This window comes from Alosa alosa, chromosome 12, assembly GCF_017589495.1.
Source record: "Alosa alosa isolate M-15738 ecotype Scorff River chromosome 12, AALO_Geno_1.1, whole genome shotgun sequence".
Lineage (NCBI taxonomy): Eukaryota > Metazoa > Chordata > Actinopteri > Clupeiformes > Clupeidae > Alosa > Alosa alosa.
The window spans coordinates 9,158,439-9,185,497 of NC_063200.1; the positions used below are offsets into that span (position 1 = coordinate 9,158,439).

Genomic DNA, 27,059 nt, shown 5'->3' on the forward strand with positions numbered 1-27,059 from the left:
ACTATTTGTTTCGAAAGCCTCGGCAGTCTCACACCTCACTGCATACATAATGTAAAACATCAATGACGCACACTACCTAACCAGCTGAGCACAGAATTACATTCCTTTTCCCACTTCTGCAATCTCTTCTGCAATGCTTATATCTGAAATTATATTTGATAACTCCCATTTGTGCAACTACAATATTTACTTTCGCATTTCAGCTATCATCGCATTTCAGCTATCATGTTCAAACATCCCGTTCCGTAGTACTGTCCGAGTACATGAATTACTAGTACATTCTCAAAGTATTTATATAATTTATCTAACAGTTTAAGGAAACTGAGAAGTGAAAGGGTGAGATAAAAAGTGAGACTTCTGAGCACGTCACTCCCACGCCACTTTCTCCAAGACTCTGCCCCGCCACTGAACCCAGATACAGTTACAGACCACAGGGAGCAAGTAGCTCGCTCTGTCCCTCTGCCATCCACACAGCCGCTGAGCCGATACTGGACAGCGCTCTCACACCACTGCCGTGCCCCACTGGACAGCAGCAAAGCCCTCCCTCTGTGTTTTAGGACATGGAGGATACACCTGGCCACTTGAGCGAGGATAATCAGATTAGTGAAGAGAGGAGATCTACATGAACACAGCAACAGGCCAAAGCCAGGTGACATTGAGAGGCTTGATATTCCAAACATCACACACATATCATACTTACTTGGTCTTTCTCTGGCTTGTCTGACAGGTCGTTTAGGCTGCTCGAGGTGAGGTTACGGTGGGCAGTGGCTGGGCTACCTGTCAACGAGCGGGCCAAGTGTTAAAACTGTTCTCTGACAGCACAACAGAAATTATTGAAATTTTGGAAATAAGAAAGCCCCAAATCCAGCCAGAAACAGAGAGGAAAAGAAATTATAAAGAGATTATAAATTTGAAGCTATCCAAGGGGATAAGTTTGATCGGGAAGAACAGTGTGAACAGGATAGAGGTTGTTAAATGACTGATTTAAAGGAATTCTAAGATGACCCAACGAAGCAGATGATCAAGCGGAATCAGCCAGGAAAAGATTAAATGAAGAGGTCCAAACGAGACGGAATCGTATTCGAGACGGCACGTCCTGCATTTGAAGGTCATCTCATCAAAGAGGATAACTGTCTACCCTCAATTACAACTTCTCTCTAATCTCTAAGGAATGCCTGTAGTCCAATCATGTTACATGGAGGGAGTACTAATTTGAAAACATCAAACAATGCCAGAATTTTATACAATTCATTGTTCTCTTCCAGTCTGTTTCTTGGGGTATCTGGGACACTAAACCTAATGACAATTTGATGCAGCCACAGTATTGTGTATTGTGAATTTAAGTCATCAGTGTTCATGAGAAACATGTGTCCAACCCTTTCTTTTTTCTCTCACATTAAAGACTTGTAGTCCAGCACTACTAATAGCAGTGGGGTTGAACTCTCCTACATGACTTTGGCCATAGTCATAGACCTAGAGAACTCAAAGGCTCAACTCACAGAGCAGCCCCATACTGTTGCTTCTCTGCATCTCCATTTGCTCTTCTGTCTCGAACGTGGTAAAGCAAGGCACTGGGTTTTCATTGGGACTACGTACTTTGGTGAGAATTGCACCGAACACACACACACACACACACACACACACACACACACACACACACACACACACACACACACACACACACACACACACACACACACAGAACCACCCCATGCACATGTCAGTCCAGAATGCAGAGCAGGACATCCAGAGAAGAAGAAAAGAAAAGAAAGGGGCAGAGAAAGAGAACACAGAGAGTTTGTGACAGTGTTGCAGAGCATGCTAGACTCGACTGGAAGGCTGGAACAATTTAGCGACCTTCTCATGTACAGATGAGATGTACAGTCTGGCATTACAGTGAAGGAAACGTTCAGTTTAACGTTACAGTCAAAGAAGATAATTCTCGATCAGTGAGTCATGCAGAAGAGCTATTGTCAAAATAGAGTTCTGAAGCAAGAGCGTTTACGTCATGACATGCTTAACTGCAACATGCTGCCCAGATTATATACAAGTGAAAAAAGAATAAACCTTTTGAAACACTTGTATGAACACACAGAAATAAGACAACACAAGTAGAAGTCAATAAATTAAGTTATTAAAAAGTTATTAAAAAGTTATTAAAAGCGCTATGTTGCCCTTAAGATATTGGCAAGCAGCATTAGCACAACTAGGCAAACACAGACAAATTGACTACATGTCACCACAGTGAGTGACTAGTCATATGAGTCATTCATATCTAAACATTGTAATCTACATCTAAACAATTCTGCAGCTCTGGATGTTTTGTTCTGGGAGAGGGACAATGACTTGGAGAGCAGCTACGCAGAAAAGTGAGGAGGAGTGTATGCATGGTGTGGACAAAATTTGACAGACTTCAAAAGGGGACAGAACAAAATCTGCTGGGGTGGGAAATGATAAGGGACAGCATGGAGCCAAAGGCCAGGCAGACCTAATGGAGATAGCAGACTAGAGAGAGCAAGAAGACTGCACCAAACTGGCATTTGCATTACCGTTCTCCGGGTTGGAAAACAGCCTACTTGCACTGGACACAGTTTTGCCGATGTCCGCCAGGGACCGCAGGTTGGACTTCTTGGTCTGGTGCCGGTGCTTTCTCAGCAGCGTGTACATGACTTTCTCCTTGAGCTCGGCTTTAAGGAGGCCGCCTTCTATCTGACTGTCGGTTATCATCTCTGCAAGGGGGAGGGGAAAGGCATGGAATTATTTCTCATTACAGAACAAAATAAGAGATAAGGTCAGTGGTGGTGGTAGGGTGGGGTGAGGTGGTGGGATAGGGATGGTGTGCTTATTGATTTCCCCCCCCCCACAGAGTTGGCACGTGGGAAAAGTAGCCAAGGCCAGCTTACCAACCACCTGCTGCAGGGTTCCGGCCTCGAGGTCCAGCAGGATGGTGCCTTTCTGTATGCAGGTCTTGAGCTCAAACAGACTATGCAGCGACAGTGTGGCTACATGAGGCTTGCTCCAGCGCTCGCCCCCCTTCTCCACCTTCTCCTCAAACTTGATCCACCTGTGAAAGTACAAAAAGACATATTATGCACAATGTGAGATAGGAATGCAATGAGAGTGTGTGTGTGTGTGTGTGTGTGTGTGTGTGTGTGTGTGTGTGTGTGTGTGTGTGTGTGTGTGTGTGTGTGTGTGTGTGCCCTCACTTCATTGAGATCTGATACCACGTGAAAGGTCAGAGCCAGTGAGAGAAAAAGAAACATGGCCTTTCATAACTTTCCACTGGTAAATATGGGTGATCAACAGAGGGAGACAAACAGATTTCTTTTGTCTTTACCACAAACAAGGCTCACACTGGCCTGCCAATCCAGAGCGGTGGGCTGAGGTTTGCAAAAGCACAAATGAGCTATTCTGGAGCGGTGGGGGGGGGGGGGGTGGGGGAGGGGGGGTGGGGGTGGGGGGGGGGTGGGGGGGGGGTCATGGAGAAAGACTTCAAAACAAAAGACAATTCAAAAGAGTCGATGAATATTACACAGCATAATGAAATAGAAAGAAAGAAGTGGAATGAGGAATTAAAAAGAGAGAAAGAGAGAGACAGAGGGAGTGTGTGTGACAGAGAGAGAGAGAGAGAGAGAGAGTGTGAGTGAGAGAGAGAGTGAGTGAGTAGGAGAGCCATAGAGAGAGACTAATGGGGTGATGGTGTAAAGAAGAAGGGTGGATGGGAGGGAAGGGGAGAGTGTGGCTTCATGGGCTCTGTAATAATGGTGCACTCTATGCCCCGGGAGGATTTGGTGTCGCGTGCGGATTGAGTGTCTGGCCTCACACCATTTCTCTTTTTCACTATTCATCAGGACTCAGACATCTAACTAGCCTAGCTTGCTTTTCCACCAACAAGCATATCTCAGTGTGTGTGTGTGTGTGTGTGTGTGTGTGTGTGTGTGTGTGTGTGTGTGTGCACTTGTGGATGTGTGTGTGTCTGAGTGTGTGTGTTTGTTTAATGCTTACGGCTTAATATGCCAGCATAAGAAGCTTAGTTTGTCAGAATCTGATGATTGTTTTACACGAGTTTCCTTTCTCACAGTTCTCCAATCCAGCAGCATTACATACCTTTACTCTCTATATCTGATTAACTGGAAGAAGGTTCAAGCTTCTTATTACTACAGTCAAGAATGATTGGCATCATCACCCACTACTTTCTAGGAACATAGGAGTCATGCTACTAATGAAGAAGACTATTTGAGCGTTTTCTGCTGTGTTTGCTAGTGCAGGACATCCTGGACGGGCCCTCAGAAAAAGAAAATCTTTGTGTAGGATTTGGAATAAGCTGGTGAAGTGATCCATTTACAGCACGAGAGCTGAGGTATACTATGGTATCTTATCAGGAATGACAAAGAGAGCATTCAGAGTGAAAGTCTCTGAAGTGACATTGGAGTGGCTTGTGTGTGTAACTGCAGGTTGTGGCTTGTGGACTTGTGCACAGTGAGGAGGAGATTTCTCTGGGGTTAACTCAGGTCAGTGTGAGAAACAACAAGGCCAATTTGGCTAACACAGCACCATATGCTTGGAAAAGAGTATGACTACTAACCTTTGCCATGCAATTTCCTACTTTTAAAATAACAGGGTTTTGTTTATTCCCATATGGACAGTGGGCATGTACTCTACTTCAGAGGACAACCAGTAAGCAGCCAACGCTGGACTATCTTTTGTGGCTGTGGTTGGTTGTGATTGTTGTTGTTAGTGGTGTCTGTGTCGGGAAGAGGCTGTTTCTCACCTAGCGGTCTCCTTCCACTCCATCTCCTGTCCATCCACAGCGAGCAGCTCGTCCAGCTCGGTGAAAAGCTGTGGCGGTGGGGGTCCACTGTCCTCCTCCCCCAGCATAAAGCGGATGCGCTCGGCTGGCGAAACTGCAGACACAAACCACAACCAATGAAACCTTGACACTCGGACTTGGCGAAGCAGTTCCCTTCACACCTTTATATTAAAGCTCAGGAAGCAACAACAATATGAAAGACATCAGAACCCAATTTCACTTCAAATCCCCCAACCATTTAAATTGCTTAGCCTTCATTAAGCACAGTCGCCACACTCACACTCTGTTCTCTCATCATGCAAAACTATGAGACTGCCAAAAGGAAGAGTCAGAGCTTTCCTTCTGGTAACTGTGTGTGTGTGTGTGTGTGTGTGTGTGTTTCTTCCTCATTCTCACTAATGTTTGTGTCATCAAGGCCTGCAATCGCAGCTTGCCCTGACCTGCCCTGCCCCCTTAGCCCTGAGTTTCTGTGCCGCCATGCTAGAGGATCCGCGGCATGTGGCCTGGCAGAGCAGCTCATCCATGATCAGCCAACAACTCTCACCAGACCACACAATGGAACTCCTTTCAGACCTTTGTGACTGGTATGAGAAAAGAAGATGATGCTCTAGATTGACCACCACATGGTCCTTTTCAGACAGACCGTGGCGTGAAAAGACCAGCTTGGACACAGGACAGTGGTGTAAATGTAATGACTGATTTTTTCACTCACACGAGTACGGTTTTAACATAAACAAGTCAGAACTATGAACTGAAGAATACACACAGATGGTGGAGTGTGCATCTTTGATTCAAAAACTATTAGGAAAAGCACAACATGTGAAGGAGCAGTGGAGTCGTAATGCATTCTCCAGCTGGAGACCTTTCTGGGACCACAGCCACATACCAGACCTCTGATTTGGAAACACTAAGCTCCGAATCGAAATGACTTGATTTACAGAATCCCCCAAATTAGGTGGTCAGATGTGGTCCAGTGTTATTGGAGTTGTTTACCAGCCACAATGAGGGAGAAATACTAAGTGTGTGTAGTGTGTGTTCCCACTACAACATGTCAGGTTCATCCCAAGGTTTAGAGTGGTATGTTATCAATAACAACTCTATCTGTGTTTCTGTTAGACACATGTTGAAGTGGAGGACTTCACACTATCTGAGAAAATAAACAGGATTAAGAGAATAATGCCAGAGGGCAAAACAAGGAGGATAAATGTTTATGTGTACATATGCGGCGGAATTTTCAGAGGACAAACCGTCTGGCGCTGACCATTCTCGTATATGTTTCACCCCTAAACCACACTGACAAAAACATTGCTTAACACAGCAAAGGTCACCATCACGTCTCAACAATCAAGTGACTCCATCTGGCTACCTACACTGAAATATCTACCTACCAGCATATCAACATACGCCATATGTATCTACATTACATCAAGCGCTCAGAAAAAAAAGTATATAATATTTTACAGTAAGTTAGAGTTTATGTTTAGTATGTTTATGAGTAAAATGGTTAATCTTATCGCTACTCCACAGTGGCCATCGCAGCTGTGTACAGGTGAACCTCGGTCAGGGACGGAGACGACAGTGGTGACTGCAGACAGACCAAAGGCAAATAGACGTGAGGTGCCAGCAGTCTCTCACTCACTCACCATGGAGCTCATAAACAAACGCATCAATGGAGCATGTTTGACTGTTTGTTTAAACGTTGGGTGCATCCATGTTTTGTGCCAACAAGGAAAAATGTTACAGGGTACAGTAAGGACATGTACTATCTGGGATTAGAGTAGCTCTTATCAGAAAGACACAAAGGGGCAAAGGAAGACAAGAGGGTGGAAAAGAGGACAAGACCGGATCACAGACTTGAATAATGGGCTCTTCGGCCAGGTCTGGACAAAGCTTGGTCATCGGCCAGTGTGTTTACAGTCTTGACTGTCAGTTTAATGCAATCTTATTCTGCTAGAGAAGGCTTGAGATAGATGGGACAGACAAAAAGATTATTTTGGGCCTCTTGAGCCTTTTGTTCAGATCCGTTTGCAGTATGCTGTTGCCAGCTTTCTGTGGTTACTATCTCAGTCTTCACTCAGTAGTAACACCACACTCATTCAGACATATTTTTGTTTCAATTCATTATGTTTTACATTGCATGTTGTGATTGGCTTTAAATAATTTAAAACCCCTTCCCTTCCTTTAATGAATACTAATAACTAATAAAAAAACCACCAAATACCAAAAATACGAACTTCTACAGTATCAGTGATATCAAATAATTTTATAAAAATGGTAAACTGTGACAGACTGTGAATGCAGAGCCTGAGCTACTAGACTAAGCTTAAGAAGGGATGTGCTAAAGGCTAACATCTCCTCTGTGCTCCTAAATGGCTTCTAACTCCACAGGTAAGTCAGCCTTAAGACTGTGTGAGTCATCGGTGGGAGTCCAGGATCTATTATTGGACCATGTCTTATCTGGGACTCTAAAAATACTGACACTCATATAGCCACAAGTGGGACATGGACATGAAATGACACAACAAAATTAATATCCTTAAAATCAGCTTATGCAATTCTCCTTCTTAAATGGGGCAGTTACATTATCTATGTCCTTATTTTGTATTAGGGCTGCTCGATTATGGCACAAATCATTATCACAATTATTTTGGACAAAATAATGTGAAGTCAGTCTATTTCAAAGCTGATGCGAGCAGAGAGGATCAGAGATTTAGAGCTTGTGGTCAGTCTGATTGAGTGGTTTGATGAGCTCCTCTGCCTGGCCCTGACTAGCCAGAGTTAGCTTGGCCCTAAAATACATGCTGCAAACTGAGTTGTGAGATCCCAGAGCTTTCTCAGCCCACAGGCTTGGATATCCCCACTGTGAATCAACTGCTAAATGTCACACTGGTTTCCAACTTCTGTGAGGGGATAGGGGAGTATCTTTAGCAACAAAGTGCCAAAAAAGGGTGAGAAGGACTTCACCTTGCCCGACCAAAATTATCAATCACGATCAGGGAACAGTCAAACACAAACATACCAGTATAATTAAACAAAGGCAAGTGCAGGGACATTAAGGTAACTAAGTAACCAAACTGAAACTGTGATAACATCAACGCACTTCAAAACACAATGTACCCACTGACAAATTGTCACAGTTCAAGGTAACATTGAAAAATATCCCACACAATCTTAAGTGAAACTAGGCAAGGCAGGGGCATTGAAACTAAGCAAGGCAAGGGAATTGAAACAGGGAAGCTGAGGAAAGAAGGTCACAGTGTTAAATGACACCAAAAACAAACTGTGCGATTGAACAGGATGTTTGTTGGAAAGTGCCAATTTCTTGAGGACTTACTGAGTGGTTTTAGGATGCTGGGGGTGGTCTCGTCTGTGTTTTCTGCATCTGATTTGTCACTCACGCCTTCCGTCACCTTCTCACGCTTTTCCTTGTGATTGGACCGTCTCCTGTGACGTCGTCGCCGGCGATAACTCTTGGGCACATGAATGCCAACATACACAGTGTGGTGACCTGTTGACATTAAACAAACACAGACACACACACACACACACTCAGAGCAAGGTAGATTATGCTGCTGTACAAAGGAAATTACATTAATCCTGCATCTCTAATAATCCATCGACTGCAGACAGGGATAGCGGAGGGAGGAAACGCCACGTGCACTCAAGACCAAGAATACAGCACTCTGAGGATGATGTAGGTCAGTCAGGCAAGTAAACACACAGAAATACACCCTTTCATAGCCAATGTTGGATAAGCATGTATGATTGCTCACAGGATTTACTATGGCAATGGGTTTGAGATGCGAACTGGGCACAATCACTGTTACGCAAGAGGTATCTTAACTCCACTTGTCCGCAAACATTGAAATAAAAATCAACTACTTCCTGTTAAACAGACCATTCAGGAAACTGCTGAATGTCTCCAGGAAGTAGTTGCTGAAAATGCGGGAAAGAACAAAGGTGACTGTGGTGAAGTAACAATGCCCAGATGTGCCTGTGGACATGATTGTGTGTGTTGATATCCCCAACAATGAGCTCAAATATGAGCTTGGCCTTTACAATGGCAATATTGTAAAACAGACCTGTAGGGTGAGAAAAGTGAGTGACAACCTCCAAATGCTGCAGACAATGTGAGACATGTGAGACAACACACATGCATAGTATCCAATGCTAAAACTGCATGGAATCTGACAAGGAGGTGATAGGATTGGCAATGGGGAGACTTACACACGCTTATACACACGCTATATGCTCTGCAGATAAATATGCAATATAACATTTGGTGTGATTATTTACAGCATCGATGGAATATATGAAATGTATATGAGTATATGTCCCTGCACATGTGTGTGGGGGGATTTGGTAGTGTGGTGGGTGAGTAGGTTCCAAACAGAAGATTAAGCACTGTGTTGGCCCAATGAGTGAGGAGTGCACTCTGCATCTTGATCTCCCACAATCCCCTCCACAAGTCTGTCCACATTGCTCCTGGGCCAACAGGTCAAACCAAATTAGAGGAACGGAAAAGAATGACAACAGCCCTACGTAACAACTCAGATGGCCTACGGAAATAAAGCACATCTGGCAAGAAAAAAGTAGGGTCTGGACAATGACGCAAGACAGAGAACCATTTTGGAAATACACTTGACTTGCAGGTGCTCATACTTAAACAGCTAACAAGGGTTTCATTCAGGAATATTCCCCAAAGGTTGTATTTAGACTCTTGAGACTTGATATGGCAGTGACTGTGTACATTCTTCTTGCATAGATAAGGAAAAAAAACTTTAGAGAGAGAAAAGAATGTGATTGGTGTGTCGCTCATACCTTCCACCTCCTCTTCATCACAAACATGCTTCACGTAGGAGGCTCCCCTGTCCACCACGGCCTCATCCTCCACCCTGCAGGACAGAAAAGGGGGGAATCTTGTCAGGAAAAGCAAACATAGAACAGCCCAACAGTGTGTGTTTGTGCAACGTGTTTGGACACAACATATCTGTGTGTCTTGCCCCTGATAAATTGCAGCAATCTGATTCAAGTAATAAACAGTAGTGCCTGTGCATTCAAACTCGAATATGGAGTATGAACCAGCATGCTATAACAGACACCAAAAAAACTCAAAATAAATCAAAATATATATTCAGATCAGAGAGCGTGTGCTTTCCATTTGCTGTTTCAGATTGTCCTGAATGCTTTGCATGCTTTCTAACAACTTGAACTATTAGGCCATCATGCGAGCCTCCTGGGGATGAGGGCAGCCTGAGTCTAATTTCATCCAGGTTGTCATCCATCTGTCCATTGATCTGACCAGTCCAGCAGCAGTCTCCACCCTGACACAGCACTGCGCAGCATCACATAGGCACCAGCTCAGCCTGCTCTCACCTCAGGCTGCACATCACGTGGACTCTTACAATGATCTGCCCTGTTGGGATTACCACAACTTCTTAAGAAGTGTAGCTTACCGCCAGCACGTAGTGGTCAGGTAGAGACAGACAGACAGACAGACAGACAGGCAGATAGATGGACAGAAAGAAAGAAAGAAAGAAAGAAAGAAAGAAAGAAAGAAAGAAAGAAAGAGAACTAGAAAGAGAGCAGGAAATGTGCTTGCAATGTTCTGATACATGATACATAACGTGCTGGCTGCTTTTCCTACCACCTCTTCCTCTTTATACACCTGCCTCAGGAAGGAAAGACAGAGTGTCTTGTCCTTCTATGCTCTGTGTGTGTGTGTGTGTGTGTGTGTGTGTGTGTGTGTGTGTGTGTGTGTGTGTGTGTGTGTGTGTGTGAGAGAGAGAGAGAGTGTCTGTGAGTGGATGAAGAGACACACAATGGGAGGTTTTTGAAACACTTTGCACTGCACTTGGTCTAAAATGTGTGCGGCCTACCACAGACACAAGACGTAAAATAACTCCTTGGGAACATGTCATTCATGAGGTCATTTTCCTTGTCTTATAAACAACTGTCCAATCATTTAAAAGAAGAAGCAAACCAGAGGGACTTAAGGATGTGACACATTTCAAGAAATCACACATTCCCGGAGGGAAAAGAGCGAAGACGCACAACTTCTCAAGATCCCCAAGAGAACATCCCCAAAAGAAAACTAATATTTCAAAGTCCAAATAAGGAATATTTGCGAGATTATTAGTTTGGCAGCGCTTGTGTCGATGCCGTTGTGCAGTGCCCATTAACAAAAATCGAGCAACCATTCAAGCTCCCAAAAAAGAAAGTTCTATACTATATTGGCAGCATTCTACTAGTGCACAGATGAACTGAGTATCATAAGAAAATAAGAGTAAGCAAGTATCATAAGTAAGAAAGAATATCACAGCAAATAATGTTGGTAGGTTTAAAAAATACATTTAAGAGCCTAACATATTACTTTCACAGATATTGATAAGGTAGAATGTATCTGTGCCGGCCTGTCAGCCAGTGTGATTCTCTCATAATAATGTTTGTTAACCAGTTTGTTAGTGTGAAGCCGTTTTGGGCTTGCAGCCACTGGCTGAGGTTTCGCTCAGTAAAAGTAAGTACTACTGGGCAAAGTGTGGGGAAGAGGGAGGAGAGACGCAAACCATGCAGTAAACAAAGACAGGAAGGAGAACCGTCAGTCCCTAAATGAGCAGCACACCATCTCCCATGCATACCCCAGAGAGAGATGTGTGGCTACAGCACCGCAGCTGATATGAACTGAAGATGGGAAAAAGACTGAAGCACAAAGGGATGAGATTGTGTAGGCACCGACTGTAGCAGGCACAACCTCCGCACTGTAGGGACTTGAATTAGTGACAAGTAACGAGTGGCATTTGCACTTTTAAGCTGCTTTAAGCATTTCTAGGAATCTTGTTATCTCAGGCCCAACTTAGACACTCTCCATTTCATCCCTCCAATGCGGACAGTGATTGGTCCATTTCTGATGGCTCAATACAAAGACCAAGGGACTAAATAATTTCACCAAGAGCAATATGTTATTATTATCTTATATATAAAATAATATACCTAAGCATATATTTCAGTTGCAGTCAGCAGGATGTCATGATGGCTTAGCGGTCAGAGAAAGTATTATTTACAGCGACGTTCAAGAAAAAAAGTAGAGAACAGCTGCAGTTCCCGTGGGAGGGGAAAGGTCAATGCTCCTCTGAACCTGGGCCTCTTCTCATTATGGAAAAAGACTTGAAGGTTCTTTTTTATTAAGTTCAAAGAACGATTAGTTACTGTGCGCTAAGGGACTTGTCGAAGAATGATCTCATACAGACTATCCTATTGCAATTATTACATTTGGATTGGTGGCGGAAGCTCTGATGACCTGATCTTCCGGATGAAATTGGCCGTGTTTCCTTATGTAATCAGCTCTTGGTAACATGATAAATGTGTGTCACATTGTAATTACATTACAAATGTATCTATGTATTATTATTATTATATGTATAATTTTGATTGAAATTAGATAAAACTGAGAAATACAAATAAATCCCCTTGATCTTAAATAAATCCCATCTGCAAATAAATTGTGAACCTGGAAACAGCTGAACCAGCCCATGGCCAGAGATGAGAAAACGGATCCCAAGAAACATGATCAGTCTGCAATTGCACACTACTCTCCTAGGTTTTAGGGTGCTATTTACTGAGGACATTGAATCATTGGCCAGTACACACAGTTCATGTTTCACAAACAGCTTTAATGGATTATGATTAAGAATCTATCAAATCTAGTGTCCTCCCCAGAGCTGTATTGAACACAATTTGCATGGCATGCTAGTGGAATAAAACTGGTGCAATCAACCTCTATAGTTGTATACATCATTAGGCTATTCAGGAGCTCTTGAGTCTATTCATGATACTAACTCACTTAAATAAGAAGCAATGCAGACCTCACCCCATGGTAGCTTTTAGCAACATGCTAGCCAGTTGCCTGGTATCCAGCATGTCAGGTCATATTACAGGCCAAATTCGGGGGATTCCTCACAGTCTACAGCTCCAGAGAATTATTAATCATACATAGGCTGACAGGAGGAAGCTAAAAGGGACAGGACAGGTGAAAGTTCTGAGGTGCTAAAATGTAATTGTAGACATGAATATAGCTATACGCTTTAGTGCCTGTGAAAGATTTCCAGTATGCCTGTCAAGTCATCATGACTAAATTACAGTAGGTGACACTGATACTTGGTAAATATGAACCAGATATGTTGGGTCTGATCTCTAACCAAATATCCCCACAACTATTAATTATTTTCAGAAAATGCACCTATTTCACAAACATGTGTTGGCATGTGTGTAGTTTTAAAACTGTTTGATTCCAGCTAGGCAGGAAGTGAAATGGTGACCATGTGGCGTATATATGAAATATGCAAATGAATGAATTCAGCATGACATGATGTTCCAATTCGAAGGGTAACTGACCTGGCCCCTCGGGTAGCTTGCCTTAACCCAGAATTCTCTGATCTGACTTGGTGAAAACCAGCAGGCATTACACAACGCTTTTGCAATTGCGATTTGTTTCACATTTGAGCCCTTGAAATATCAACATGCCTGCAGAATTTTCTGTGAGGTGGGTGTTACCTCAAAATAGGAGATGTAAGCAGTAATACTTGTCCATTCTAATGCATTACAGAGTTTCTTGACATGTTCCATAACATTTAAGAATTATAATTCACATGTATACTTTACTATTACAATTCACGTTTATGTTAAGCTGTTTTCCCTCAGTTATGCTGTAACCCCGCTGAAAGACTATTTCTCTATGGTCATCCTGTCACCCTGGTCTCATCTCTACAGGGACTCATTCACTCATGAGGAGGGTAGTCAGTTTGGGCTGAAGATCATTGGCTTGGATGACATCACTCCAATTCCATGAACCCAGGATAACTACAGCTTTCTCTTTCTCAAATGCAACTAGCTGCATCAATCCTCCCCCTGAGGTCAGTCGCAAACAAGATGTTGTTCATTTGATTAACATTAGAATGTTTGCGCGCTTTGATCTAAACTTTATAGCAGAAGTGTAGTCCATTTCTACTAAAGGCATCAAAAAATTACCAATGACTGCTAAGATCAATTCAATGGTTCAAGTATGATACAACTGTGGACAAAAAGACCTATAGCAAAACAAAAACAAACTAAAGGTGAATGAACCCAGTGTCACCAACCATGCGTCACCAAGTGCAACCTCATCCTACTTCATCACTAATCCTACCTAATCAAGATCTCAGTAGCACTAATTAAACCAGTATTCTTTGTCCTGAGCTGCCTAAAGCACAGGGGGAGGGGCCCTATGGGAGGGACCTGCGACATGCCATGGGTCACATCGATATCTGAGTGGGACTCAACTGAGCAGTAGTGAGCAAGGCACCAGTAGTATAAGTATAAGTACTCTTAAGTATATACTCTTTTGATCCCGTGAGGGAAATTTGGCCTCTGCATTTATCCCAATCCGTGAATTAGTAAAACACACTGCACACAGTGAGGTGAAGCACACACTAATCCCGGCGCAGTGAGCTGCCTGCAACAACAGCGGCGCTCGGGGAGCAGTGAGGGGTTAGGTGCCTTGCTCAAGGGCACTTCAGCCGTGGCCTACTGGTCAGGGTTCGAACCGGCAACCCTCCGGTTCCAAGTCCGAGGCGCAACTGTCAATGGCACAATGCATCAATATGAGTGGGCGGTCATTCACAAACCACTGTAACAATACATAACTTACACTTCCTTGTATTGCTGTCAACATTCCTCATATGGACAACCCCTAAACAAACCGCTTATGATTTGGACAATGGAAAATCGCTCCGACCCACTTTGCGTAATGGCAACTTTGGAGACGTCTTCCGTCGCCACCATAGGTAGACTAACTGGAAAAGAAACTCGACTAACTCAGAATCTCCACTCAATTGCACCATGCTTTCACAGACTGCAAAAGTAAAATCAGTTCAGACAGCTAGTATGGAGACGCATTAAGGTACCTCTTGTGCCACCCTGAGCAACAGCAAGGGACACTCTTTAAGCGGCCGCTGCTTTTCGACATGCATTCACAGAATTAAGAAATATATTTACAGTTTTGATATTCGTGATATTAAAAGTCACTTTATGAGAAGATATTAAATGGAAATCCTGTTTTCCACATAGGACAGCGAGGGATCTAACTGAATGTGACAGCTTATCGGAAATAGATTACATTGTGGCCATGTCGCCTACCAGCGTTAAACTAATCCAAACACGTCACTTAACATATGCAAGTTAACACTGTGTTGAGACAATATTTAGGCAAATCTAGTATATTTTAGGACATAGATCTGTATCGTCATATGCCTGTGTCCCACTGAACTTTGAGGCTAACACAGAGGTTTGTTTTGAGGGGAAGCCTGCTGATATAATAAAGCGGAGTCCTTGAGCTAGAATAAAGCAAGGGAACTTGTGAAGATTCACAAGACACAACGGTGTAAAGCCGGTGTAAACTCAACTAACCTAAGCGTCACCACAAAATGTAAAATGCAGTTAGGCTGGAAATGTTTAGGGTTGGTTTCCCAAAGCTTAAAGCGTTTAAACTGCAATTCACGTGAGCCAGTATTTCAATAGTGAACAGAAACCACAAGTTACTTAGGCAACTTACTTGCTCTTGTCAGCACTCATATTGTCGACGTTTCAGATTCGTCCTCCTTCCTCTCGAGAGGCAGAAGCTCAACAGTGTCCGATTTGTTTGCTCAGTGACACTTCAAGATCTGAAGCAGATCTTCCTTGTTAACTTCCAATCAATGCAATGCGTTAATTAGGCCTACTAAAAATACGTCCTCTAACATAAATGAGATTCTACTACAATGATGGACCTTAGTGTAAACTATCTATCTGGTATTAGAGTTATTTCAAAGATACTATTAACTACACCAAAATGAACTTCTCCGGCTCTCATAACGCAGCAGATCTCTAACAGCGAGTACGAACAAGTCTCCCACGTTGCGTTCTAAGTACTGTGTCACTCTTGGAGCGCACAGGACTGCTGCCTATGTTCAGCTTGTCTTTTCCATATTTAAAGAACGTACTATCCCTCCCTCAACGTCATTCTACAAGTGGGAGGTGAAGACGAGGGTCAGAAAGTTAGAACGGCTATCCTACGTTGCCGTGCCGGTTGAAAATGGATTGGCATAGCTTAACAGGTCTTGCCCCGCCTTGAGCGTGACGTTTTGCTATCCTGCAAGTGATCAAAGCTCCTTTCGGGACAGTCTCCACTGTTGTTAGAGTAACTTTCTCCGACACTGGCAGGTACGTGAAGAAATGACTCAGACGACCTACTTTCATATCACTGTTATGATATGAAAGTAGGTCGTCTGAGTCTGTTATGAACGGAGGTTAATCAAGCACCTTAATCAAGCAGACGTCACAGTGATGCATGTAGACTTCAGAGTCGCAGTTAGGATAACTCTGCATCACAAATCTTGCCAAAAGTCTTACTATGTCGACTGGAACATTTATAACAAATCATGTTATTAATAGTGCCACAATCGACATCATTGGAAAACACTCTTTCCACAGAATGAAGCATCCCGATACTGTCATGCAGTGGATTTTGTATATTAATTCATGACGCATTATTTCGAAAATGATCTAAGTGAACGCTCAAGAGAAATGGATTAGTCTGTTCAGTGCGCAACTCCGATCTCCTGTAGCCCATTGCAGGTTTTTAATTACATGGCAATTTACGCATCTGTTATCGTAGGCCTACTGTTTGCATAATTTCTCAGTGTGACAGGCCATGCGCATTATGTATCAGTTATCGATAACTAAACGACAGCTTAGATTCTGAGATGACAACAGAAAATTCATAATAATATTATGGAAGGCCCTTTGGTATCATAGAGGAATTTGATCAGAGGGCCTGTCCACACGGAGACGCTTTTTAGGTTAAACGCAGAGGTTTTGCTTCGTCTTGGCCGAGCGTCCAAACGAATCCTGTAACTGCCCGAAACCGCGCTTTTTTTAAACCTGGTCCCAGAGTGAAAAAATCTGAAACCATAGCCCGTTTGAATTCGTTTAGACAGCGAAACCGCACATCCTGTTTGCGTATCGATTATGTCATCGCCACACCTCAGCTGCCCTGGACTTGCACTTATAGTATTGCCTAACAATACTAGTTTTCATACATGACATTACCTACGATTACACTCCGTAAGATAAATATCACAACTGGTGCTGCGCAGCGCCGATAGCTTATGACTTGATGAACTGAACACTGTTTTTCCTGGTGCTTTTTTTATGCATTCTAGCTACTGTCCGTGACGCGAGAGAACTTAAGTTATTAGGAAAGTGCGGTGTAAGTTTAGGCTACATTAATTTGTGCGTAGTGCCAGTGTCATTCATTTATTTTACATGTCTTACAACATATATACATGCATTCACAGTCGAAGTGACATTGGAGTGGCTTGTGTGTGTAATCAGAAAATCAGATATAAGCATACAAAGACGCTTAGAACTCACGTTAAGCCAATGGTAGCACACTGAATGGGAATGCGTGATTTGATGCAGGCAAAAGTATTGACTGTTACTAACGAAGGTTTTATAGCAATATTATAAATGTGGCGACAGAATAGCCTAGAACTTGGGTAAGCCTTGCGTTTAGTAGCCTAATTGCGGTGATAGCCAAAACTAATGTGAATCACGGTTAGCCAAATAAAGGACGGGACTGCACCCTTCACAAACCGTAAAATAAAGTTTATTAGTTTTACAGTTGACTACAGTTGACAGTTCACCTTCAGTCCACACAAACAATTCTGGTTTCCTTGCACTAGCCATTTCATCATAGCCTATTCTGTCTGTTTGTAAAGCGCAAGTTTTGGTCAATTTCTGTAAAGAAACAGTGCCATCTATAGGCCTGGGGTATGAAGTAATGTGTTGAGTCGTGTTGAGATGGATCCGTTTGGACGCAAATATTCTTGATACGGTTCCAGGGAAGATGGAGGAAAAAAAGATCGGTTTGGTACTGTGGACTAGTCCTCTGATAATCAAGGGGAGGGCAAATAAACATCTCAAGTTTGGTAACAATTAACCATAAGTTCTCTGGCCTAGTCCACACGTACCAAACCGATTTTTTTTCCCCTCCGTCTTCCCTGAAACTGTATCAAGAATATTTGCGTTCAAATGGATCCATCTCAACACGACGCAACATGTTACTTCATATCCCAGGCCTATAGGTGGCACTGTTTCTTTACAGAAATTGACCAAAGCTTGTGCGCTGTAGGCTATACAAACAGACAGAATAGGCTACGGCGAAAATGGCTAGTGCAAGGAAACCAGAATTGTTTGTGTGGACTGATGGTTAACTGTCAACTGTAAAACTAATAAACTTCATTTTTACGGTTTGTGCAGTCCCGTCCTTTATTTGGCTAACGCAGGTACAAATAATCTCCTTTACTTTCTTTGGTTGTAGGATAGTCCGCGATTCACATTAGTTTTGGCCATCACCGCAATTGCATAGGCTACTAAACCAGAGCCTATCTATATGGCTCTGTATTAAACGCTAGGCCTACCCAAGTTCTAGGCTATTCCGTCGCCACATTTATAATATTGCTATAATACCTTCGTTAGTAACAGTCAATACTTTTGCCCGCATCAAATCGCGCATTAGCATTTAGTGCGCTACCATCAGCTTAACATGAGTTCTAAGCGTCTTTGTATGCTCAAATCTGACTTCACTAGACTGTGAATGCATGTATTTATGTTGTAAGACATGTAAAATAAATGAACGACACCGGCACTACGCACAAATTAATTTAAACTTACACCGCACTTCCATAATAACTTCTGACTAGTTCCCTCTTGTCACTGACAGTACTTAGCATAGCAACATGCTAACACATTCGCGCCACGCACCAGAGCGTTTGAGTGCACGTACCGACACGGGAGAGGTATGACTCAACTCGTGAAAGTTAAGGTAAGAACATATATTACTACTGACATTGGGTGGCGTGTTCCTTTAATGAAATGCCAATAAGTATAGATGTAGGCTACATAAGGACATGCATGTTCAGTTACCACCCTTTAAACTCCCATGAGCTGCACTGCATACATCAGAAATTCTGCCATGCCTGCAACCTGTACTAGAGATCTGCAACAAAACCACATCAACATCTGTCTGTCATTTTGTTTGATTTCTCAAACCTTTACTTAAAGGAACCATATGTAAGATTGTGGCCAGAACTGGTACTACAATCACTTTCAAATTACTGTAGAGCGGTGTATCCCCTCCCCCTCCCCTCTGACTGGCAGAACTGGCAACCCGGATGCCGAAACACTACTGACTTCATGATTAGTAGATAGGTGGTGGGTGGCGCATCAGGCCAAACCACAACATGACAACATCAACATCAGTTGAGGGCTGCAACTTCACTTTTTAAATGACAATATCCTGGCCGGACCACTGTTGTCAGTGATATAAGTATTTGAAATGAACATGATTTCCTAATGTCTAGCGACATATCAGGGCCATTTTATGATTTATTGAAATACATTTCTTACATACACTTCCTTTAATTTTAGAGGGAGAGCAGCTTCACAGAAGAGAACTTCTGACGGCAAATTTGAGGAAAAGTTGGTAAACCACCCTTCTTACCTAATTTGAGGGTGCTGATTTTGAATATTTTGTTTACCAAGCTCAATTTTGAGTTCTAAGCCGCATAATCAGCATTTTAACATAAAATAGCGATTATTTTTGCTTATTTTTCCCTAAATTGGGTTGATTTCAAAAGTAATCACTAAAACCAAATAAAAGTGTTCTCTAAATACTTATGTTTGAGCATTATAGAAGCCATACTATAGTTTATTAACGTATTTAATCGGAACATGAATACAGTTAACATGTAATAAACTCGGAAATTCTGATCAAAACACAACCATATTTTTATTGCTAACATAGTGAGTCACTCGTGGTGTTTAATGCATTTCATCACAATAACAAATTGCACAGATAACCTTCAACTATCCTACAGTACATATGAACTTAGATAGCGGGAATAAGCCTAATGCAAAACTGCATCTACCGTCAGCAACAACCGACAAGTAAAAAACATTTTACTTCTAGTAACACTGGATTTGGTATGTGTGCTTGCCTCCATACTAGAGCTTGATAATGTGCTCTTCTAATATGCCATTGAGCAGCATCACTTGTTGGTGGTAGAGCCTCTGATCTTCGACATCTAGAAAACAGAGTGGCTCTGTCATAGTGTTGTCACGATACCAAAATTATGACTTTGATACAATACCTTCCATAAATATCTTGATACTCGATACTGAAGCGATATCCAAATTCTAAAATATCTGGAAAAGAAAGAACGCAGGCCTCCTCCAAGTGTATTGAGTCATTTGTGTTGAATTTGGTGCACTTTTGGTCAATTCTGGGTTTCAAACTTCTAAACGTCCTACATAATTATTATTTTTGTAGTCAGTAAAATAGTAGTTTGTGTGTGATTTAATCCTTTATTGTTTGTTATAGCTCATTTATATTGTGTGATGTTTTGGCAATAAATTACCTTTAAATAGCCAAAGTAGGCTAGATCAAGGTCAGTGTTCAAACTACTGCATGCAAATCACTTAATGCTATGCAGAAGAGCCTAATCTTTAGGCCATCTGATACAGGCTACCCCAGGCCTTCCTGTGTTTATGGGATTTCTTTGACAGTTGCAAAGGGAAAAAAGTGAAGATAGTCTTATTTGCTCCCAATGTAATTTAATAAGTATGTTTCAACTACTCTTTGGGTATTCAGATCAGATAGGCCTACACCACTCATCAGATAGGCCTAAACCATTATTACATTACATTACATTACATTATATTTGGCTGACACATTTTTAACTAAAGCGACTAACAACATGGTAACAGTTAAGTTTTAAAGCAATTCTCTCAACAATTTTAGGACAATTTAAAAACGGTAGAGTACAGTAAGTGCATCAGTGAGTGCTGTTGAGTGAGTTGAGTGTCAGTTCAAGACGGAAGGTAAGTGCTAGGATCAGCAAGACTTGTTGTAAGTGGTGCTATGACAGGATATGTTCTCTAAAGAGCTGGGTCTTCAGGAGTTTTTTGAAAATGGAGAGGGATGACCCTGCCCTTGTAGGAACTGGCAGTGTTTTCCACCAACGAGGAACAACAGATGAGAAAAGTTTGGATTGGCCTGAGCGTATCTGTTGCAATATCTGTGTGTATTCCTACATTAGGTATATTTCTTTGATAGTCAACATCATTTGCCACCACATAACAAATACCAAATAACAATACAAAAGTTTCTTACAAACTTTCCTGCATAGTTCTTAAATGTGCTGCAGTCAGATGGGTGCCCTAAAGACATAACTATCTTGAGCATCTATTACCAGTGTTGAATGAGCAGTTTTTGCAGTGATCACTACTGGACATTCCACATTGCTAGACCGTACTTGAGTGAGGATGACTTATTTCCACTTCACAAATAACCATCGCTATCTGCAATAGCTACAGTACAGGGACATTAATCAGTTCATAGCTGATGATTTGTCCTAGGTCCACTTCCCTTTCAGCATCATATGCAGTAATGATGTACTGGAGAATGTTTCTTTTTGTTGCACTATAAAGGATATCTTGTCTATTTTTTTTTGCAGATAATGCAATCTCCATAGAACTCTTCAGCAACCCTCAAACATGCACACACTTCCATTTTTGCATGGCTGGGATTTGAATGATAGGAAAGAGCACCAGTGAGATGTTTTAACTAGGCAAGCAGTCACCTTTACAGTAAAAAAATACAGTGTAAATCCTCTGTAAAGACTGACAACTGTTCATAATAGTTAGTGACAAAGTACTTTCTACAGAAAAATGAGCAGTCACCTACTATTCTATCAATTTATTATCAGGAATCTATTTTGCTTCTAAACGTCATACTGAATTTTAGCTATTATTTCAATTAATATTTTAATTTTAGCTTATTTTCATTTGCTACTTGAGGGTCATTGGGGTAATTCCTGACTGTCCTGTCCCACAATATTAATGGCTTATTTTTTGCAATTCCTATGATATCTGATGGCAAAACCAAAAAGTATGTGAATTATGCTAATTAGCAAGCTTAAAACTCAAAATTGAGCTTGGTAAATAAAATATTTGAATTCAGCACTCTCAAATTGTGTGAAAAAGCCCCTTTACCGACTTTTCCTCAAATTTGCCAACAGGACTTTTTCTGAATGTTTGTTAGATATCTGCTCTCCCTCTATTTAATTAGTTCATTACAAAAAAACAGGATACAACACAAAATGCATACTAAATGTACAAGCATTACCCACATCCAGGGATGCATTAAACATAAATACCAGGGTAAAAGCACACACAAACAGGAAAACAAAGGTAACAGACTGAGGTGTAATGGAAAACAAGCTGGGATGATGAATGCCCATGTAGTATGGAATTCCTTTTAAAAATGTTTGTCATAAAGTCAATAATTGTATATATTATTAAGTGCATACGAACTGGAGCTGTCATGGTGCATCTTCAAACAAGAGGATCTCTGGCAATTTTTTACATACATGCACATCAACAGGCATGATCAAACAGATACAGAACAATCCTTCACAAAGTGCTCAGGAATTCTTCAACCTGGAAAAAAAACCCATTAAGACACATTATATACAGGATACATAAGTAGTGTAAAGATTTAGGTCAGTATACAAAGCAAAACGATTTAAACTAATGTGTTAAATTAGACATTGCTTTGTAAGCAGTGACTTCATTCTATTCACTACCATCAAAGAAATGACTAAGGATGCTGAACTCTCTCCCTCCTCTCCCCCCTCCACCCTCAGCTACATAACATCCTGGACATTGGACCCACAATGGCCGCCTGCACTACTCCACCTGCACACTTGAACACTTGCACACTTGTACACTTTACAACTTGGTGTTGTTGTCCTGAAAACACAACACTTCTGCTGCTCTTACATAACTTGCACCACTATGCCACTTTCTTCTTTATTACTTAGGTCAAACAGTATTTTATAGTATTTTACAGTATTTGCACTAGTATTTTATTGACTGTCTATGCACAATTTGGACAAAATTTTGCTGCTCTTATTTTTTTCATTATTATATGTGCCCTCTTATTTACTTATTTACTTACTTTTTGTTTACTTGAATGTTATGTTTGTTCATGGACTTAAAATTGGTCAAATATGTCTTGTCTCACCGTGGGATAGTGAGAAACGTAATTTCGATCTCTTTGTATGTCTGGAACATGTGAAGAAATTGACAATAAAGCTGACTTTGACTTTGACTTTGACATAACTCAGGCCTCATTAGTGAAGCATTTGTAATAAAAGGATTACAAGACACAAATCGGATGTACCTAATTACAATTTAAATATAGATTTTGAAAAGACAACCAAAAAAATAGTGGTCAAACCTTTTCAATCATATTGGAGCATTTTTCCTTGTTTCCTTTAAAATCTTCATCCACGTCCAGAGTAAGTATAGGGATTTCACTCAGATACTCAAACTCCATGCTAAGAGACAATGATACCGTTGGAAGGATTAGTATTGTGGTTTTATGTATCTTATGAAATATTTCTTTTGTGGAGGCTGAAGTGGTCTTGCACACTGTTTAGTAAGGTAATGTCTGGATTAAGCATGATAATAATGATATATGCTTACTGAAAAAGAGAGTTAAATCTAGTTCAAACACTGGTTGAAATTATTTAACAAAACTGAAATTGTTTCCCAAAGTCCAGTAAGCATTCTCAAGTCTGTGTGTCACAAAGCTGTCCCAAACTTGCTCTCAAGCATCAAGAGGAAAACACATAAGTACCAGAGTGATACTGTTAGCAAGTAGGTCTCACCTGAGGTTCCGATGTTGGAGCCAGCTCTCATGTTTGAAGTGTAGTTTCTCCAAGTACTCCAGTGGAATACACTGCTCCTCCTCTCGCCCCCTCAGGCGCAGCCGCTCCATGCACATCTAAACAAATACACAAGACAACAGGCATTTTCTGTTTACATATTTGTGCAGGTTGTTCATCAAAGTATAATATGTATTAGAGAGATATTCTAGTTTGGTCAGATGACACTGACTGCAGTATGCCCTTGCTGACTAGGGGTGGGACAAAATACTGAAACAGCACTATATTCATAACTTCTTTTTGCGATACGTTATAGATACACTGGCCCCAAATATCAATATTTTTACAAAAATAATAAGTTATACAATTCATATTCTAAATTGACTTCCCAGAATCACTACTTCATGTCTCTTTGAGGTCAAATGAGAGTAATCCTCTATATACTGTCACATTATTTTTAATATGTTTAAGAGGCACTAAGCTAAACCGCTATGCACTTTGTAGACTGTTTTAATTCCGTTATGAAATACATAACTCCAGTTTTTCTTCTCCTCCTTCTTCATTTACACAAATATTGTGATATTATCATTATCGTGAGGCAAAGTATCGTGACAGTATCGATGTGTGAGTTATTTTGTGATTCCCAGCCCTTATTGCTGATAGCTGTGTGCAAATTCCAGTTTCAGACCTCAGGCTTGGCCCGCAGGTAGATGATGCCATCGAGTTCAATGTGTTTGCCAAACTGTCGGTGCAGCCAGCCATGCCAGTCCTGGTATATGGCCCACTCAGTCTCATTGACACACTCGCTTTCATACAGGTTAGCAGCAAAAATGTACCTGAGAACAAACAAACACGGAAAGATTTAAATTTAATAATTGCAGCAGACATTGCTGCAACAAGAGCACATAAAGCAAGAACATTATCTTGGTACACAGAGAAGTTTAAGAAATGAAATAACATGACTTATTAACAACTATGATGGCCCTTACCGGTCACTGTAGACAGAACGCTCAAAGAATTGCACAGGGTTCTCCGCCTCTTTCAGCTTCCCGTTGTTGGACTTGATCTGGGACCGGATCCGGCTCATGCAAGCGTAGCTCTGAAAGGTGTAGGCCCAGCGTTCGGGCTTCTCATACATCATCTGGAGAACGTTTCCTCCACTCTTCTGAGAAGTGGTCAGCTCCTGAGAGAACAGGAAGTCAAGGTTTAAACACTTGCACTGGGGCATATTCTAGATAGTGGCAAAAGGTTCTGAGTGCAGTTCAGTGGAAAAACAACTGATGAACTATTAACACGCCAATCCGTCCGGCATCTTTTGTCTTTTTGTTATGTGTCTTGTATGTGGAGCGCTTTGTGTTGCACTGTGCATGTTAAATGCGCTATAAAAGTAAAACTGACTTGACTTGACTTAGACATGATAGAACATGCTGCAGGCACATCTTCACGGTGAGACTTTTGCCTTATAGCAATCCTAATGAAAAACTGCATTAGTATGCTAGATGAGTGGACAGACACTCAATGCTGTGGAAGAGTAACAGTGACAGTATCGTTACTCCTCACAGAAGAAATGCAGTCTTGTTACCAAAACAGCAGGCTTGTGAGATTATGATGCCCTCTAGTGAAAAGACTACATGAGGCGTTGAAAAACATGGGGCTTTCAGGAACAGGAAGGTATGTGGTGCGCTTGACGCTGGGTTCAGCACAACATAGTAGTTGCCTAGTCATTGTGTGCCTATGCTACGGTGTGAGCAAGAGCGAACTGAGCAGCGAGCTGGAGCTTGTGCTGCGCTTCATACAGCGCAGCGCCAAACCATTCTTGCGTCACACATTGAAAATAATGGGTTTCAAAGCGCAGTGGTGCACTTTACGTCTAAATATAGTCTTTAAGATCAGAATATAACTGATGACAAATGCTTTAATCACTTAACTACCACTTTCACTTTTTTCCCAGAACTGTGGAAGAACAACAGAACTACCTTAAAATGAAATAAAATGAATAAAAGAACAATATTTCTAATACCACATAAAATGTACCACACAAATGGTAGTGAACCACCTTGTGTTTAGGTAGTTAAGGTAGTTAGTGTTACTCTTCTACAAGCCCCACTGCAGATGTTCTTAGGTTGGAAAAAAAAAATGAGTTTGGAAAGATGTATAGGACATGACAGTGTTGGACTGTGCAATATTGTGCACGTTAGTTCTGAGAACATTTTAGACCAGTTCTTCAGCTGCAGACGTTTAGGTCTGAACATGTTAAGACAGTTGCTAGGCTGTTAATTATTTACAAAAAAAGGTGTGTGTGCACGTTTAGCCTACACCCATTTTCAGTTAGGGTTTTGAAAGTCAAGTGGTTTTGAGTGAAGCAATTTATAGCTCTGTAGTTTTGGCGGGGTATATTAGGCCTGGCTGGGTGTGACCCAATGCATTCAGCTGTTCACTCCACTAGGCTACCATGCAGCATAATCCTCGTGGGGGATCTAATGACGTATGGGCAGGCAGCTGCGAGGCACAAACGGCCAATTCTCTTACTATTTAATGATATACAAAAAAAATAAAATAGAACCCTCTCTTAAACTCTTATTGGCTCAATAAAGTCTTGGTCAACCACAGACAAATTACCAGGTTAAGAAGACAAGACAAGATTTTCCTCTTACCTCAAAATCGTTTTGGTTGGTTTGTACATTGCACCACCTTGCGATGGGCTCTGGCACGACTTCCCAGTCCCCATTTCGGTCATCCAAAAGGCGCACAAAGGTAGACTTGCCAGCGGCTTTAAAAACAGGAAGTACCGGGTAAAATTGCGGGGGTTATCAAACGCACAAAATAATACTGCACTGAGGCTGAGCTGTTCGTAAGTATTAAAAATCGTATTAGATGTTTGTGAACGAACAATTTCGGCGCCTTAAAAATAATAAAAACGCAAGCTAGGCTTACTTCCAAAACAGCTGCCAGAATTACATCGTGTGTGGGCCAAACAAACAAGCCATGTATGTTTAGGTGTCTGAGCATGCACTGTCAGGTTCTGCCTTATGTGCAATTGAAATTACATATAATAAGCACACACATAGAGTCCGGGTCCGTCAAACAAAACAGCCAACACAAGGTGCTGCAGGCTACTCACCAATATTTCCCTCAATGGAAATCCGCTTAATTCTTTTCTCGAAGTTATCGTCAGAGCTGGGGTATGTTCTTTTCGGTGTTCGCGACATAATTATCCTTTTAATGTGTTGTAAATTGTTTTTGACGTAAAGAACCACAAAAGGCAACCCTCAGTGCTACCAACACTGTACACAGACACAGGAAGATTAGAAATTTGGCGCTACTTTCCCCCGACTGTACAGAATATGTAGGCACCGCCCATCGTTAAAGGAGCCGGATGGGAATAGTCAAGATTTTTAAAACACAGATGGGAAGACCGAGCCAATGTGACCTGTTTATTTAAG

At 41.6% G+C, this 27,059-nt stretch overlaps 2 protein-coding genes across 7 annotated transcripts in view; both read right to left on the reverse strand.

The window, feature by feature from the left end:
* Nucleotides 1-15,882, reverse strand: part of slc4a4b (solute carrier family 4 member 4b) — a 33,411-nt gene extending 17,529 nt beyond the window's left edge. For 2 of the 6 annotated variants that reach the window (XM_048258345.1, XM_048258347.1), the window contains exons 1-8: nt 15,396-15,882; nt 9,632-9,705; nt 8,145-8,318; nt 4,772-4,904; nt 2,904-3,064; nt 2,550-2,729; nt 1,500-1,595; nt 701-777 (exon numbers count right to left, since the gene is read on the reverse strand). In XM_048258345.1, the coding sequence (XP_048114302.1) occupies nt 701-777; nt 1,500-1,595; nt 2,550-2,729; nt 2,904-3,064; nt 4,772-4,904; nt 8,145-8,318; nt 9,632-9,705; nt 15,396-15,415 (915 nt within the window). In that variant the 5' untranslated portion in view covers nt 15,416-15,882. The remainder of the gene's footprint in view (nt 1-700; nt 778-1,499; nt 1,596-2,549; nt 2,730-2,903; nt 3,065-4,771; nt 4,905-8,144; nt 8,319-9,631; nt 9,706-15,395) is intronic. The other 4 variants (XM_048258349.1, XM_048258351.1, XM_048258348.1 and 1 more) reach the window with 2 other exon arrangements.
* A 6,254-nt stretch (nt 15,883-22,136) lies between these two features.
* Nucleotides 22,137-26,939, reverse strand: dck (deoxycytidine kinase). The gene is made up of 7 exons (XM_048258372.1): nt 26,738-26,939; nt 26,271-26,386; nt 24,606-24,799; nt 24,305-24,452; nt 23,620-23,735; nt 23,187-23,286; nt 22,137-22,384 (listed from the first exon to the last, which is right to left on the reverse strand). Exons 1-7 carry the CDS (start codon nt 26,823-26,825, stop codon nt 22,358-22,360), a joined length of 789 nt encoding a protein of 262 aa, XP_048114329.1. The 5' UTR covers nt 26,826-26,939; the 3' UTR covers nt 22,137-22,357.
* Between the last annotated feature and the right edge of the window lie 120 nt (nt 26,940-27,059).

What these genes read in the sequence shown, in the direction of transcription:
- dck (XM_048258372.1), bottom strand. Translation starts at nt 26,825, where the DNA reads ATGTCGCGAACACCGAAAAGAACATACCCCAGCTCTGACGATAACTTC. An exon ending in TTCCATTGAGGGAAATATTG is followed by an intron (nt 26,387 to 26,737) that starts GTGAGTAGCCTG and finishes CTGTTTTTAAAG; the next exon opens with CCGCTGGCAAGTCTACCTTT. An exon ending in ACCTGCGGGCCAAGCCTGAG is followed by an intron (nt 23,736 to 24,304) that starts GTCTGAAACTGG and finishes GTATTTGTTTAG; the next exon opens with ATGTGCATGGAGCGGCTGCG.